Source organism: Oxyura jamaicensis, chromosome 3 (assembly GCF_011077185.1).
Source record: "Oxyura jamaicensis isolate SHBP4307 breed ruddy duck chromosome 3, BPBGC_Ojam_1.0, whole genome shotgun sequence".
Classification (NCBI taxonomy): Eukaryota; Metazoa; Chordata; class Aves; order Anseriformes; family Anatidae; genus Oxyura; species Oxyura jamaicensis.
Genome location: NC_048895.1, coordinates 13,457,189 through 13,473,480, shown reverse-complemented (window position 1 = coordinate 13,473,480; position 16,292 = coordinate 13,457,189). Strand labels below are relative to the sequence as shown.

General features: G+C 58.7%; 1 protein-coding gene across 1 annotated transcript; it reads right to left on the bottom strand.

Moving 5' to 3' along the window:
- Positions 1-347: 347 nt before the first annotated feature.
- Positions 348-15,578, bottom strand: PYGB (glycogen phosphorylase B). Its single transcript, XM_035323074.1, has 20 exons — positions 15,336-15,578; positions 13,272-13,373; positions 12,119-12,197; positions 11,037-11,140; positions 9,844-9,975; positions 7,435-7,546; positions 6,681-6,763; positions 5,694-5,837; positions 5,242-5,334; positions 4,969-5,115; positions 4,692-4,855; positions 4,202-4,316; positions 3,373-3,474; positions 3,104-3,251; positions 2,760-2,818; positions 2,292-2,433; positions 1,814-2,021; positions 1,561-1,695; positions 1,385-1,451; positions 348-1,120 (listed from the first exon to the last, which is right to left on the bottom strand). Exons 1-20 carry the CDS (start codon positions 15,576-15,578, stop codon positions 968-970), a joined length of 2,532 nt encoding a protein of 843 aa, XP_035178965.1. The 3' UTR covers positions 348-967.
- Between the last annotated feature and the right edge of the window lie 714 nt (positions 15,579-16,292).

Here is a 16,292-nt window from a genome sequence, read left to right as displayed (position 1 = left end):
GCACCCGGCACGGTGCTGGCTGCAGGGGACCGTGTCCGGAACTGTAGTGTCGCCGCACCAGGCTGGAACCCCAAGCAGCGGGCAGTCACACCCAAGTCAAACCAACGCGTGTTCGGGTTGCCTTAACGCGCGGGTGTGACACAGGAGTACCGGTGCGCTACATCGCACTACGGGTGTTCAGCTGACCCCAGCCCCACCAGGGCTGCATGGAGCTGTGCAGCCCAGCTGTGGAGGGACACAGGAGTTGTCATGCACCCGGCTGGGTCCCCCCCAGCTGGCAGCGGCAAGCAGAGCCTGTTCCACGCAGATACAGCTGCTTTAAAAAAACAAAAAAAACAATCCCTGGAGTGGTTTGGCTACTGGCTTTTTAATTAATAGGTGGGGAGGAGGCTACAGCAAGCTCTGTGATCCCGGCTGCTGATCCCTCTCCTGGTGGACCACAGTGTATGGAAGCAGCACCTGCACCGGAGGCAGCCGAGCTAACAGCCAGCCCCTTCTCCAGGCCTCCTGGGGGAAGGGGTGGCTGGGAGGGCAGGCAGCAGCCTCTCCTTCCCCCTGCTGCTGGGCTGGCACAGCCCCTGGAGGAGGACACAAGACACTCGGTGTTGTCTAAACCCCTTTGTGGGGCAGGGAGGCCAGGCCGCATGCAGAGGGAGGGAAGGATTGAGCTGGAGATCCCTTTTGTTAAGCGTGGAGCGCGGTTGCGGAAGACTGATCCGTGGCTGTCTCACTAAAAGCGATACGCAGCACGTGCAGGCTGGGTACGTGGGTACAAACACGGGGTCCTTTTGCCTCTCCCCCAGCTCCCGTTCCTCAGTCAGGGCTGGGCTCCTCCTCAGAGCACCGTTCTACCCCGGAGGGAAAGGCCTCGCTCCTGCAGAGCCAAGCCCGGACAGCTGGCGGTGAAATGCGGGTGAGGGCTCCGGGGTTGGGCGCCCATCCCTCCTGCCTTCCCTCCGTGCTTGTGTCAGTCCCGGGGCAGGTTGGGTGGGGGGATTTTAGTGGAGGAGGGCTCCACCCCCCAGATCTCCTGGGCGTACTCGGTGATGGTCCTGTCGCTGGAGAACTTGCCCGAGCAGGCGATGTTCCTGATGACTTTCTTAGTCCACTCCCGGGGGTCCTGCGAAGAGGGGAGGCAAGGCAGCGGTCACTCATCCCGCCCCATCACGGCTCAGCCTCAGGGCACCACTACGCACGCTTGGCTGCTTTAAATACGGTGCTGTGGGGCTGCTGAAGCCTCGAAACCCCCCTCGCCCTGCCCCGTGCCCCCACAAACGCTGTGGGGTGTGAGAAGGGCTCCACAGGGGCACGCTCAGCCCAGCTCCCCCCGCTTTCCCCCCTGCATGGCCAAGGACCCCCTGCCTCTGCTGTGGGCAGCTCTTACCATGAACAGCTGGTCCACTTGGCCTTGGCATTTAATGTAGGCTTCGTAGTCGGCAAACACCTTAAACCTGAAAGCCGGAGCGCAGAGTAAGGCTGGGGTTAGCCTGCTGCGGGGTCCCAGGCGGGGCAGCACGGTCATCTTCCCACGAAGGGGCTGGGATGCGTGCCAGGCCTCACCTGTCGTGGTGCATGAGCATGTTGACAACATCCCTGAAGCACCCGGGGTCTCTCGGGGAGAAAAACCCACTGCTGATCTGGTCAATGGCCTGCCGCAGCTCCGGCAGGCGCTCGTAATACTCCAGCGCGTTGTACCTGCGCAGGGAGGAGGCACGGGCGGGCTGTAGGGGCTGGTGCTCTCCCCTGGGGCCCAGCACCCGGAGAGCTGGCACGTGTCTCGGGCAGCGAGGGCAGCACGCTCCCCAGCACCAACCCTTTGCGATCCAGGGCCTCCACGTCCTCCACCCGCATGCCGAAGATGAAGAGGTTTTCTTCGCCTGCCTCCTCGGCCATCTCCACGTTGGCTCCATCCATGGTGCCGATGGTGAGGGCCCCGTTCAACATGAACTTCATGTTGCCGGTGCCCGAGGCTTCCGTGCCAGCTGTGGAGATCTGCTGGGAGAGATCCGCTGCTGGGATCACTGCCGGGTGCAAGAGAGGTGGGAGTTAGCCCTCGGCTGGCTGCGGCTCCCCCCAGCCTGGGCCCAGGACAGCAGAACAACTCTGGGAGCTGCTAGTGGCCTGCTGCCCCTTCCAGCTCAGCCCAGAGGCCAGAGCCAGGCACAAAGGCCCAGCTCTGCCAGGACCCCCTGCAGCTGCTGCTCCTGCGCCACGCTGCCTCCCTGCCCCATGTCAAGCCCCACAGCCCTCAGGCCCTTCCTAAGGGTGCCCAGGTGACACCGAAGACGTACCCTTCTCAGCCAGGGACACGCGGTAGTTCTCCAGGAAGATGACCTTGAGCTTGTCCCCCACGTAGGGATCGTTGTTGATGACCTCGCCGATGGATGTGATGAGTTTGATGATCATCTTGGCCATGTGGTAGCCGGGGGCCGCCTGAAGAAGAGCAGCCCAGAGAGGGCGAAGGCTTTTAAGGAAGGCAGAGCACAAGAGGTGCCAGTTCAGGTCCTCACTGTGGGGACAATCTGAGCCTCACCTCTGCTCTTCACATGGATCACCCAAAACCCTACTGGGAGAAGCCCTGAGCCCCCGAGGGGAGCAATCAGGCCCCGATCTAGTCCATGGCAGCGCTTCCTGAAGAGCCCACCAGCACCGACCCACGGCGGCTGACCCACAGCAAACCCAGCAAAGCCCCCAGAAGGGACCAGCACCTTCCCCACATCCCAATGCCGCGCGTGCGCTGAGGCTGGGACACACTTTACCTTTCCTCCGATCATAATCGTCCTAGGCACAAAGGATTTGGATGGGTCGCTTCTGATGCCTGAAAGAGCAGGGCATAACCAACTGAAGCAAAGACAAACTGGGCAGAGCTCATTGCTCGCATCAGGGATGGGCCCGGCCCGCGCTGCGTGAGCCCAGCAAACCCACAGAACCCCAAAGCCCAACCAGACATCAGGCAAAGCTGTGCTGGGCAAAATCGGGCTGCAAGGTACTTGGAAAGCCACTCCTTGGGCACCAGCTGGCGTGCATTTACATAGGAACGCTGGCAGCAAGGGGCGGGTGGGGGGCAGCCCTGGCCTACCAGCCCCCAGCCGGCAGGACTTACGGTTATAGAGGGTGATAGCGTGCAGGCAGTTCAGCAGCTGCCTCTTGTACTCGTGGATTCGCTTGACCTGAACATCAAACATGGATGAAGGGTTGATCTTGACCTTGTACTGCTCCTCCAAGTAGGCTGAGAACTTCAGCTTGTTCTCCTGGCAAGAAAATCTGATGAGGAGCAGGCCTTGTGCCAGAAGTGAGGGCTGGCTGCTGGGACGTTCCCTGGGAGCACGCTGCCTTCACCCTTCATCCCCCCTCCCCTCCAGCGCTCATTACCTGTTTGACTTTTGCCACATCCCTGATAAACATCTCGTTGTCGATGAAATCCAGGAGCTTCTTCAGCTGGCTCAGGTCTGTGACAAAGCCTTCCCCGATTTTCTAAAGGAAGGAATCAAAAGAGGGATGTTTCACCTGTGGGACATCTCACCCCATCCACAAGTGCACTTCCCCAGCAGAGTTGCCACAGCCCTGCTGGGAAGAGGAAGAAGAGACACTGGACAGAAGGGGCACGGTTCCTCACGGCAAAATGACTTTTCTGTATCAGGCAGCTCAAAGGTACAGGGGAAGAGGGGGAATTGCAAAAATCTAAACCAGTCCCTTTCTCTCAAAGAGATTCAGAGGAAGGGTGTGTGCGCAGGTACCAGGGCCTCCTGGCAGCTGGAGAAACTGAGGGGCAGGACATAAATAACTGCACAATGCTTTTCAGCTATTACATACCCCAGCGTGAAGCAAAAATAAACAAAGCTCAAGGGCCTGCTCAACAAAGGAGACAAAACTGGGGCGGGGGATCTGAGGGAGCTCCTTTGTGGCCATGAAGCTTGAATGCTTTTGCAGACAGCCCATTTCTACACACCACAGTGCTGCCTGACAGGTTGTCTGCAGCCACTGTGAGGGGAGGGAGCCAGATCCAAATTTCTGCAACTCCTTGGCCAGCTCTTCCTCAGAGACTTTAAAGCTCAGCCAGCCTCACACCTACACGTGCAACAGGCATGCCTGCCAGGCTGTCCTCGCTCACGCCTGCCAGACCTTTCCCTCAGGCTCTGTTCAGACTTTGTGAAGTGCCCAGAAGCAAACAGCGGGGATCACAGCTCAGCCCCTCACTCACCTCGGCGATAACATCGGCCAGTCCCGGGTTGCACAGCAGAAGCCAGCGCCTCGGCGTGATCCCGTTTGTCTTGTTCTGAAATTTCTCTGGCTCCAGCTCGTAGAAATCCTTGAACCTGGAACATCAGAGAATAGGGGCCACACTGAACCACTCTGCCACCACCCAGAGCTTCAGCTGGACCCCCCATACATGCTCCTGACTCAGGACAACCTCTGCTGATCTCATTGTACTACTGTGAACTCTCTGCACTGCCTCTCAAACCCGTTCCTTGGCTATAATGCCTAGGATTTCACCAGCTCTGAAGGGAGATGAGTTTGGCCCTGTACACTCTCAAATAAGATTGTTTCTCCAGCCCTCCAACCCAGCAGGACAACCAAAGCAGGCCTTGATACCCGTTTGCCCCAGCCAGCCCCCCCAGTTTGCAGGCAAAGCTCAGTGAGCAGAGAGGAGAGGGGAGGTTTGTGCACGCCGTGGGTGTCCCCCAACTCACACTGAGTTCTTCACAATGTCGGAGTGGATGCGGGCCACGCCGTTGACGGCATGAGAGCCGATCACACAGAGGTGTGCCATGTTGATGCGCTTGCAGTCCCCTTCTTCGATCACCGACATCCTCCGGAGACGGTCAACGTCCCCTGGGTAGAGATCTGCCACGCGCTGCGGGTGGGCAGAAGGGGCGTTAGCAACCCGGCTGTAGGGCCTGGCAACATTCCCATCCTAAAAGACAGCTGGAGCGAGACCCACAGCCCGTGACCAGCCGAGTCCCTTACATCCAGATGCATTTGGTTGAGGGCGTAGATGATCTCCAGGTGACGGGGCAGCAGCTTTTCAAACATGGAGACCGGCCAGCGCTCCAGGGCTTCGGGCAGCACGGTGTGGTTGGTGTAGGCACAGGTCCGTTTCGTGATCTCCCAGGCCTGCATGCAGACAGCGGGTTAACACGCACATGCCCGGGCCAGGAGGGGGAAGAAAACCTTATTTAAGGGCAGGACAGCAACTCTTGCCCCTGCAAGGTGCGGTATGCACCTTCCAGCTCTGCTCACCTTGTCCCAGTCCACCTTCTCCACGTCCACCAGGATCCGCATGAGCTCTGGGATGGACAGGGCAGGGTGGGTGTCATTTAGCTGAATAGCCACCTGCAACACAGACTCGCCGGGCTCAGATCTGGCAGTGACAGGGCTCTGACTGTGTCCCAGCACAGCCCCCATGGGGTCAGGGCTGGGGGAAGACTCGAGTCTCTTCTTATGGCTCACAGAACCACGCATCCCAGAAACAGACAGAGCTCCCAGGAATGGAGCTGTTCAACCTTCTACAGATTTGCTCCAAAATGCATTTTTTCCCCTGGAAAATGGGCCCCGAGATCACTTCTGTGTTGCAACCCAAACCGCCAGGGTCTTTGTACAGATGCCCCACCTGGTCCCAAGCATCCTGCTCTCCCACACGGTGGGGCAGGTCTGGCTGAAACACCCCCGGCCCTCTCTGCCCACAAACTCACCTTGTCCGGGAACGTTTCAAAGCTTGTCCTCACAGGGTCTCGACAGCCAAATTTGGAGGACTTAAAGCGGCGGATGATGTCTTGGAGGGTTGCGGCCACCACGAAGTACTCCTGTTTCAGCCGCAGCTCCTTGCCTTCGAAGAACTGCGTGAGGGGGACGCGCAGGTGTCAGTGCTGCAGCGGCCATCCCCAGTCGGCAGCCCGGCCCCTGGAGATGCTCCTGTCCGATCCCCTGGGCTTCCCAACAGCCCTTACGTGCTCTGCACTTTGTCAGGCCAAACCTAGATGTTACTCCTCCTGCCTCTCAGGAGGCCAGCCACGCTACAGCCTGCTGTTCTCAGCTGCCTGCAGAGGGCAACAGAACCCGGGACACATCGGTGCTGCTCCCACAGACCGAGCACGGCTCCCTCCCTCGCTGCAAGGCCCTCTACAGGGTTTTTGGAGCAAGGATTTTGGACTCCCTGCAGTAGCCAGGAGCCGGTGTCATTTACAGGCACACCAGCTGCCTCCGGTGCACGGCACGCATCACGCTGTTTTGTTTTAAAACACCAAGAGAAATGAGTGGGTGGGATAAAGCCCGGGAGGCTTTTCCAGCACAGATGCTAGTCCATGACTGGGTGCACAATGACTGTGCGAGAAATCCCTTGAACTGGGGCTGGAAACGAGTGCCCCTCATAGATGCTGCTGAAATAAGGACTGACTTTTGCAAACAAAAGTAAGTTGGCAACTGCCTTGAGTATGAAGTAAAACCACAACTATATGATATAGGCCAGGCCCCAGCTGCCACCAGTCAGCAGTGACACTCTGGAGCCAGCAGAGCTGCGTCGGTTCATTGAGAATTACAGAGCCAACACGTTGCATTAAAAATCCTCAGACCAGAACAATCCCCACCAGGTGGCCGTGACCTTCCACTGCCTGCAAACGGGGCGATAAAACTACAGGAAGGATGAACCCGAGCAGCAGGAAAGAGAAGCAAGAGTCACTCACGTTGTCGTTTGGGTACAGGACTCTGGATATGTTTTCTGCCAGGTTTCTGTCCAACACTGCCTCGATGTAGTCACCCACATTGACTGCAACGAGAGAGACATACACACAGCACTGCCACAGCTGCCCATCAAGAACTGAGAGCCCCAGTTCTCTGCATCCCATATAAGTTCCCCTGACGGGGCTGCCTGGACACACGTCTTGGTGCTTCCAGGTATGGAAGAATGAATCCAATCAGTCTTGTCTAAAACGTTCCCCTCCTGTATGGCCTAGCAACTGTTAGGAGCCCAGTACGTGTCCTTCAGCACTACAGCTAGAGCCTGAAAAATGCACCAGGGGTCACACAAGGACTCAGAGGAAACCAGCAGTAAGGAAGGAGAATGCTGCCGTTTTCCTTCAGCACTGAAGGATGCTGCTGCATGGAAATGGCTCCCCATGGCACCTGGGTGTTTGCAGCTCACTTGGCGACGTGCAGAACACCCGGCACGTGGTTTATCACCTGGGGAATGCACAGAGCGAGGCAAGCATGAGGGGGATGAAACGAGGATGGGTGGGTGCACAAGGGTTCTGGAAGTGGTTGGAGGTGGTGTGATCCACGGATGTGCATTCAGCAGTGTGTTTTTGAGGCAGCCGGGAGGTATGGATCCAGCAGGCCTGATGTGGAGTGCTGTGCCAGGTGCGGCACACAGAGGAATAACCGTGTCCCACCCCCAGAGCCCACTGGCCAGAAGATAGGCAGTGGAGGGACAGCACTTACACTCCTGGAGGTTGAAGTCATTGGGTGCTTTTGCAGACCACAGCCTCATGGTGTTCACAGTGTTGTTCTTGTATCCTGGCACTGGTGTGTCATACGGCATGGCGAGGACAACCTGCAAAAGGACAGAAAAAACTCCTTCAGAAAGAATCCAGAGGACACAGACAACTCCTGGCTGTGGTAAAGATCCCACGTGCGGTAAAACACAGCTGCTGAGGTTCACAAACCTGCTTGTTGTCACGGGCACTTTCAGCACCCACTAGGAAAGCATTAATGGGAGAGGAAGGGTTGTTTGGAGCTTTACTGGCAGACAGGAGCTTCAAGCTCATCAATGAAACAACAGGCTTGCAAGCAAGCTGCTGACCTTCCCAGACCAACTGAGTACCTACTAACTATTCACCAAAGCCCTGCAAGCATCCTCAGCTGGTCACTGCTCTTCTGCCTGCGCTGGCACAGTGCTGGGGCACCTGGGTGTTTCCATCTGGGATAAACTGCCCAGCCTGAATCCTGCCCAGAAGCCCTCTGCAGCCTCCCAGGACCAAACCGACCACCAAAGCACCATTCCCATAGAGGTGCATCCAAAAACTCCATTAAACGTACGTTGAAGCCACCCGGGTAAATGCAGTGAGATCTCCAGCCCCTGAACTGAACACGCATGAACTTGTGCAGCCTTTAAGTCACGCTTAAGCACCAGGATGCTGCCCTGGTGGCTTAGTGCTGCAGAGAACACCACCAGGGCTTCCAGTTGAGCTTACACTAGCAAGGCACGGGTGTGCTTCCAAGCTCGTAGGCTCCAGCTCACTGCTGAACCAACGTCTCCGTGCCACCAAACCAGCTGAGCAGCGAGGCAAGGCACCCTGCCCCAGAACAAAGTGCCCGAGGGCTTATGGCAGCAGAGCTGAGCAGTGCTTGCAGAGGAAAGCCCCGATCCTGCAGCACGGGGCCCGGCCACCTCTGTGACGCCGTCAGAAGGAGCTCACAGCCACCTGAACACATCGGCACGCAGTGCTGTGACAGCCCTGCAGCCACAGGCTTTCCCCAGGCAAAGACACAAAGGGCAGCAGAGAATGGATGGAGCTGTGCTTACGGGGCAGGGAACAGCCAGGCGCATCAGCACGTCGGCCCCAAACAGAACACACACTCTTTGTGCTGGCGTCAGCAACACCTCCCCTCTGGAGAAAACCAGCAAGAGCTCGGGCTCTCCAAGCTGGTCTTACCAGCTCCGAAGATGGAAGCAGGCAGGCAGAAAGCCTGCCCTGTCCGAGCCACGGGACCGGGGCACGCATCACATTAACTGCACGATGCTATATTTGGAAACTGCATCTTGGGCTTTTTTTTAAGCCTTTCCACTCTGTTCCTTCAATAGCACTGGCTGAAAACACACTTCCTTGTCAGAAGCAGTGCTTCCCATCGCGCAGCTTGGGATCCCTGAAAACCCCAGACCGATGCCGGGGTTGGAAGAGGAAAGCACGCAGAGGCGCAGACATTCAGTCCCTGGGTGGACGTCTGCTTCCCCGGGGAGCTCTGGCGCGGTGCCCCGCGCTGTTTGCAGGTGTGTGGTGTTGAGCCCTGCCAACCTGCCTGCACCTCGCTGCCTTCAACAGCTTTGTGGCTGTACGCTCCTCAGACAGAGCCTTGACTAAAGTGGGAGCAAGGCTAGTCCATGTCCATAAATCCCAGAGAAATTCCCAGTCCCTTCCTCCTTAGGGCTTGGGGTGGAGAGGCTGAAACTTCTTCAATCCCCTAAATAAATCCACGCTTTTTCAGAGTTTGCCTTCCTCAGCCGTAACACTGGAACGCATTTATGCTGCAGCAGCACGTGCCCCCGGCAGGCATGCGCTCCCGGAGCACGGCATTACCCCTGTAATTGCGACACCGCCTCGCCTCAACCCGAGGCAGGGGAATGCAGGAGCTGGAGAAGCGTTTGCTCTCCACACTGGTGCAGAACGAGGCCTCCAGGCAGACTGGAGACGTGAAACCTCGCCTACCCACCAGGCTGGCCTGGGAAAGAGGCACTTGCTCTGACCACAGGAGTTGAGCACCCGCTGGATTGCTGCGTGGCTGCCCCGAGAGATGGATCTCCACCCACAGCGGCGGTGCCACAACCACCTGCAAAATCACTGGGTTTGAGCAAGCCGTGGCCAGGAGCAGCGCAGAACGAGCCAGGGATGCAATCCTCCCCTGACATAAACCCCTGCAAGAATGGATGAGAGGTTTCATCCTGGAAACTGGGCACCAACTCCTTCTGAAATTACAGCTGCAACTGAACATGATAAAGATGAAACGCAAACAGAGCAGAAAGCGCTTTGCCAGAGCAGGAGGGAAGCAAAGCCTGGCCTCGGCTAGCCCTGGGACAGCCTCTCCCCCTCCACGCCCCCTCCCCAAGCCCAGCGCGGAGGCAGACCGCTGTACCTGGGTGTCGACCCACTTCACGCCCTCAGGGGTGTGCTCCACGCGGCCGTAGAAGTGCACAGGGAGCATGTACTCGGGGCGAGCTTTCTCCCAGGGATTGCCGTAGCGTAGCCAGTCGTCGGCCTCCTCCACCTGCAAGGGGCAAACGTGGCTCAAGACGGGGCTCGTGTCTCCAAGGGAAGGTTAGATTTGGCTCTCCAAAGGGAGACGGTGTGAAAAGCAAAGCTTTGGTAAGGTGGCTTTAAAAATGGATACGCAGGGGTCTCTAGAGGACAGCTGGGCTTCCCAAAAATTGGCTGACCAAATCCCAGCTGATATAAATCAATCTCTATTGGCTTTGCAGAGCTGTACTGGTGTAAGCCATCCGCACAAACCACACAGACTCCTGCACCCAGTGCCTCGAGGGCTTCGCAACCAGTGTGATGGTGCAGTTTGTGGTTCCCTAGGAGCCCATCGGTGCTGCTCCTGGTCACAACCCACCCCCTGTAACCCAGGTCTTGCTAACTGCTCTGCCCTCTGCCAGAGGGGATTTCTCTCTGCTCCTGACAGCACTAACAGGAGCAATTAGCAATTAGTGAATTAGCAGAGCAAACCACGCTGATGTGCACCACCACCAAGAGGGGCTGAGGCGAAGACACTTTGTGTCTGCAGGCCATTATTTTTCTGGGAGGGGACGAGGTCTATCACCGCCCTGTTCTTTTTCAAGTAACATTAAGCCACCTGCAGTGGATGCTTTTTGCCTCTTTTCCACCATTTACAGGGCCTAGCAACACAGCTTCTTTGTGGAGAAGGAGGAAAAAACAACCCTCGCACCTCTCACCCTGACTTGTGGAGAGCTGTTTTAAGGGGAAATAGGGTCCTTTATGCACAGAAGCAATACAAGTCTCCCTACAGAAATCACTTCCAGACACACGTGAGGAATAACCACCGCTTGGGGCAGTTTTTTGTCTACTTTCGCTTACAAACTATTACGATTGTTAATGCTACAGGGGAGAGTCCCTGTTTAAGGCCCTGCTGCCAGTCTCCGAGGGACCCCACATGAGCAGCAGCACCCCAGGTTAAAATGCTGAGGTTTGGGGCAGCCCAAGGCCCCACGTGCTATTTGTGTGGCCGGGTCACACCCCCGGGCAGAGCTGACCATCACAGCACGAAATAGAAGGGGATGGGATGACCCACATGTGCCAGCAACGTACCTGCCAGCCGTCGACAATCTTCTGGTTGAAGATGCCGAACTCGTAGCGGATGCCGTAACCGTACGCTGCCAGCCCCAGCGTGGCCATGGAGTCCAGGAAGCAGGCTGGAAGAGCACAGCATCATCACGCTGCCAGCGACCTCGCCCTGGCTCGCTGCAGCGGCGCGCTGAGCACGGGGCCGAGGAGCTGCCACGACTGGTGCTGCTGGGAGTGTTTATTGCTCAGGAATCCGTGTGCAGCAGGGACAGGAGGGGACAGCCTGCACTAGGACCCCATAAACTTGTTAGTGAGAAGGGCAGGACTCCCTGAGTGAGGCCCTTAGCATCAGGTCAATGCCAGGGGAGACTGGGGAGCAATGGTGCGGACACCTGAAGCCTTGTGTGATGGAGGTGCAGGTGCAGCAACCTTCCCCGTTTGAGCACATGTGCACATAGCAGAGACCAGTGGCCATCAGGGGCAGCAGCAGCTCAAGCCAGGTGTGAGTGAAATGCACCTAAATGCAGCGTTGTTGCAGCGAGAGCTCTTCCGAACCCGCCTGAGAAACCCACGCCTGGCTCGAAGCCTGCCTGCCACGTAAAGCAGGGCTTCTGATCCTGACTCACCAGCTGCTTTACTACGAGCTCTGTCAAAGCAAAGCTTTCTGACCGTCGGTGCAGGGCAGCTCTGGTAAAGCTCAGCCCTGGCACCTCCTGTCAGGCAGCTCGCGTCTCCAGCAGTCCTTTGTGACGGGCAGATCAAAATAGCAGCCAACAACTTGCCTACGTGAGGGCTGCTCGCGTGCCTCAGGAAAAAAAAGGAAAGATTGTACAGGGAGGTGAGGAGAAAGGCTTCAGACAGCCTCTTTCAGCCACAGCCCAGCTCGTGTGCTCCCGTCAGGCACCGAGGCATCTCCTGGATGCTGGCTGTGTGTGGTTGAGGTCCCACTGCGGCAGGCAGCCCCGGGGGCAGGAGGTGAGGCAGAGCAGAGAGCCCTCAGGAGGCTGAGATGAAGACGTGACATGCTCACAAGGAAGGCAAACTCCGTGCCCTTCCTCTTGGGCCACCCTCAGAGCGAGGACGGGGCTCCCCTCTCCCTGTGTTACCTGCCAGGCGGCCCAGGCCTCCGTTTCCCAGCCCGGCATCCTCTTCGATTTCCTCCAGTTCCTCCAAGTCCAGGCCCAGCTGTTGGGGAAACAGCCACAGGAGAACACGTCAGTACCCACATCCCTGTCCTCTCAGCGTGCTCTCTGAGGAGGGCACACACAATTCCCACACCGACCCCAACCGCGTGGGGCTCTCCCCGCAGCCCTTCCCTCAGCCCCCAGAACACCTCAGCAGCTTCTGGCCCCCGGGGGCAGCCTAATGAACTGGAAAACAATTCCTCATCAAGCACCGCTTTCCCACGAAGCAGGTTTCCTTAGAGACACCCAACAAAACACTCGCCTCCTGGCAGCCCCTCCAGCCGCGAGGCCCTCCCACCGAGGAGGCCGACAGGCGGCCAGGCGGCGCGCAAAGGGCTGCGGGGCCCAGCCCGGAGCCCCGGGGAAGGTTACGGCCATTTCTGCAGCCTGTGGCCGCAGTTTCCGCGTTACGCTCCGCGCCCTCCCACATCCTGAGCACCCCGCTGCCGAGCTGCTTGGCCGGGGCCCACGGGTGGAAGCGGCTGCCTCGGCTTCTGCAGCTCTCGGGGGTTTTTCTCCTCTAACCCAAGGGCTGGCCGCCTCTCCAGGGGCTGTGCCTGGTTCGAGGAGAAGCCTGCCAGCAGCAAAGACACTTGGGGAGCCAGGCAGATGCTACAGCTCTTTTGTCGGTCAGCGCTGCCGCGGTGCTCTCTATGTATGTGCATGCACGTATGAACTGTGGTGTGGTGGTTTTGCGCTTTCCTTTTTGGCCCAGCCTCCCTCAGCAGACTACATGACCCGTGATGAGCCATCACCTCTCCTTACCAGTGGGAAATTGTTCGCCCCTTGGGATTCCCTAGTTCTGGGGACTCTTGGAGATGCTTTCTGGATGCAGAGCCCAGCCACTACAGGAAAGGAGCGGTCTGAGGAAGCTGTAGCCCAGCTCTCGAGGCACCCCAAGGTGCCACCACTGCCTTCTCTGGGGGTGGCAGAACACGAGCAGAGGGCCAAACCTTCGTTTAGCCAAAATAAAGCATCCTCAGGAGGAAGCCTTGAGAAATAAAGATACCCAGCCCTCCACATGGAAAAGTCCGGCCAGTTCTTCAGGGGCACACCCCGTACCCCAGGACTTCACCTGGTAAATGGCTTCATCGCAGGCGTTCTGCAAGCCCAGGTTCACCATCGTGTTCTGCAGGGTGCGGCCCATGTAGAACTCCAGGGACAGGTAATAAATACGCTGGGGAGGCAAAGAAAGACACTTACAGCACGTTTCACCCCACCTTGGGAGGCCGGCTCATCACTTGCCGCGCCCAAAGGATTTCACCAAAGTCACTTAAAACTAAGATCAGCCCCAAATGTTTTTCAGAGCGAGGGACAGCCTCCCAAAGCGGCTCTTGGCGCCCGCTCCTGAACAACACGCACCACAGCTTGTTTGTCAGAAGGAGCCTTGCACGGGATGCTAGCCAACTCCCCGCTGCACATCTCCCTGCCAACAGCCTTCTATAGAAAAATCTCGTTGCCTGTTAAGAGTGTTTCCCTAATTAACTTCAGGCAAGAATTATCTAGGATGCTGAACTGTATCTTTACGCGCAGCCAAGCTCGGCTGAGGTGATGCCTGCACCGGGCTCTTAAAAGTTTTCTCATGCTCCGCTGAAGCCGATCCGGAGCCTGCAGCAAGCAGGGAGCCCCCCGCCCCTCGCATACTTGGCCCGGCTTCAGGCCAGCCCCCTTCCTGCCAGTGATTTTCCAGCTCTCCTCTCGCGCTTTTTGAGCGGGGAGAAGATCAGCCAGCCAGGTCACCCGCGGCAGGACAGCGGGAGGGGAGGGAGAGGGCACTTGGGCGTGCAAGCTCAACCTTTCCCAGCCTGTTTTCGGCACGGAGAGTGTTTCCCCTCGCTTTTCTGTCCTGCCTGGGGCACCGTCTCTCTGCCGGGGAGCTCCGCAAGAAAGGATCAGCCCGGAGTGCTGGATTTTAGGCAATCTCTGAGGAAGGCGGTGACAAATGAGATGCTCCGGGTGTTGACAGCTTTAGACACATGCTTCAGAGCCACCTGAGGCTGTCGGGGGCTGAAACAAGATGTGCTCACCCTTCCTTGTGTCCTCCCCACGCGGACATGCACCTTTCACTCTGCTGAAGGAATGAACTGTCCCACGGGTGGCAGAGCTCCAGGCACAACCGCACACGAAGGAGGGGTCTGCGGTGACCTCCCACGTTTCGGAGGAACTACTGCCCGTGTGGTGAATGCTAATGAAAGCCTGTTCCTAGGATGCGCAGCGGGGAAGCGGGCTACGCACGCTTTTGCCCTTACTCAGATTTTTCCATCACTACAGATATTTTTATACATAAAGAGGAGTTTTAACCGAGCAGTAGCCTGGCTTCAAATCATGCTTCCCCTTGAATCCCTTTCCTTTGCAGCCGGGATCTCTCCAGGCCAGCTTTGGAGCCCTAAGCGGCAGGATTACCTGCTCTGGGAGTTTGAAAGGGTGCACCTGCTCCCCTCGTCCGCTCCTTGGGACTCAACGACTGAAAACATCACACGGCGGCATAAACACTGCTGACTTCAGCCTCCCACAGGGACGTGGTTCTAGTGAAAATCTAAGTGCATGGGACAGACAGCAAGCCCTCTCCAGGCTCCTCTTCCCCTTGATGGGACTCGCACAGCCCCTTGGTGCAGTAATATTGGCCACGGCACGTTTGGGTGAGCAAGGATAACAGGGAGGGCTCCACACCCAGGCGTTACTGCCAGCGCACGCAGGGCCACGCCGGCATGCGAGCACGTTGGCTGAGCGCAGCTCGGTGCGTCCAGGCAATATCCATAACCCCGAGAAAAGAGCTGATGCGGTGCCGCCGCCGCCGGCAGGCTGGGAAGGGCCGTGCCTCCTCCAGCACTCACCTGCCCCCCGGGGCTCCCCGGTTCAGCGCTGGAGCTGCTTAACTCGGAAGGGTCAGGGCTGAAGGATGCCCTGCAGCCCCCAGCCCGCGGAGACGGGGGAGCAGGCGCCAAGCCAGCGAGGACGTGACCGTGCCCACGGCGATGCCCACGGTGGCCTTCGTGGGACCACGCTCACAGGGGCGTGAGGGGGGGGTTTGAGGCCAGAAGGGGAGCGGGGACGCAGCCAGGGCGAGGTGTGAAGGCGGGGATGGGGTCGCCTGTCCCGGGCAGGGCAGGGCAGGGCAGGGCAGGGCAGGGCGGCTCACCTTGGGGTCCCGCTCGTAGTAGTGCTGCTGGGTGCGGATCCAGCGCCCCACCAGGTGGTCCCGCACCGTGTGCGCCAGGGCGAAGAAGTAGTCGCGGGGGGTGGCGACGTTGCGGTCCTTGACCAGGGTGAAGTGGAGGTGCCGGTTGAAGCTCTTGCGCACCTCCGCCACGTCGCCCAGCCCCGCGATGCCCCGCACGCTGATCTGCTTGCGCTTCTCCCCGTCGCTCAGCGGCGCCGCCATCGCGGCACCTCCGCCGGGATCCGTCCCTCTCCCCCCAGTGTCCCCGTCCCTCTTCCCGGCCCCGTCCCTGCCTCTGCCGCAGCCGGGGCCGCCGCGCCTGCGCCTCCCCTGCCCGCCGCGGCGAGGCGGGGCCCGGCCGGGCCGGCCCCCGGTGAGGGGAAGCGGCCGCACCGCCCCCGGCCCTGCCCCGGGCTCCGGGGTGGGCTGGGGGGACGGGGACGGAGCGAGGGGATGGTGTGAGGGGACGGTGTGAGGGGATGGGGATGGGGTGAGGGGAATGGGGATGGGGTGAGGGGTTGGGGATGGGGTGAGGGGACGGTGATGTTGTGAGGTGATGGTGTGAGGGGAATGGGATGGTGTGACAGGACAGGGATGGTGTCACAGGACAGGGATGGTGTGGGGGTCATGTATGGCTTGAGGGGGACAAGGGTGGCATGGAGGGATGGGGATGGCATGAAGGACAGGGATGGTGTGAGGGGGACTGGGGGGTACCTTAAAGGAGGCTGTAGCAGGGTGAGGGTTGGTCTATTCTCCCACGTGCCTGGTGACAGGACAAGGGGGAATGGGCTGAAGTTGCGCCAGGGGAGGTTTAGGTTGGATATTAGGAAGAACTTCTTTACTTCAGTAAAGGGTTGTTAGGCATTGTAATGGGCTGCCCAGGGAAGTGGTTGAGTCACCATCCCTGGAGGTCTTCAAAAGACGTTTAGATGTAGA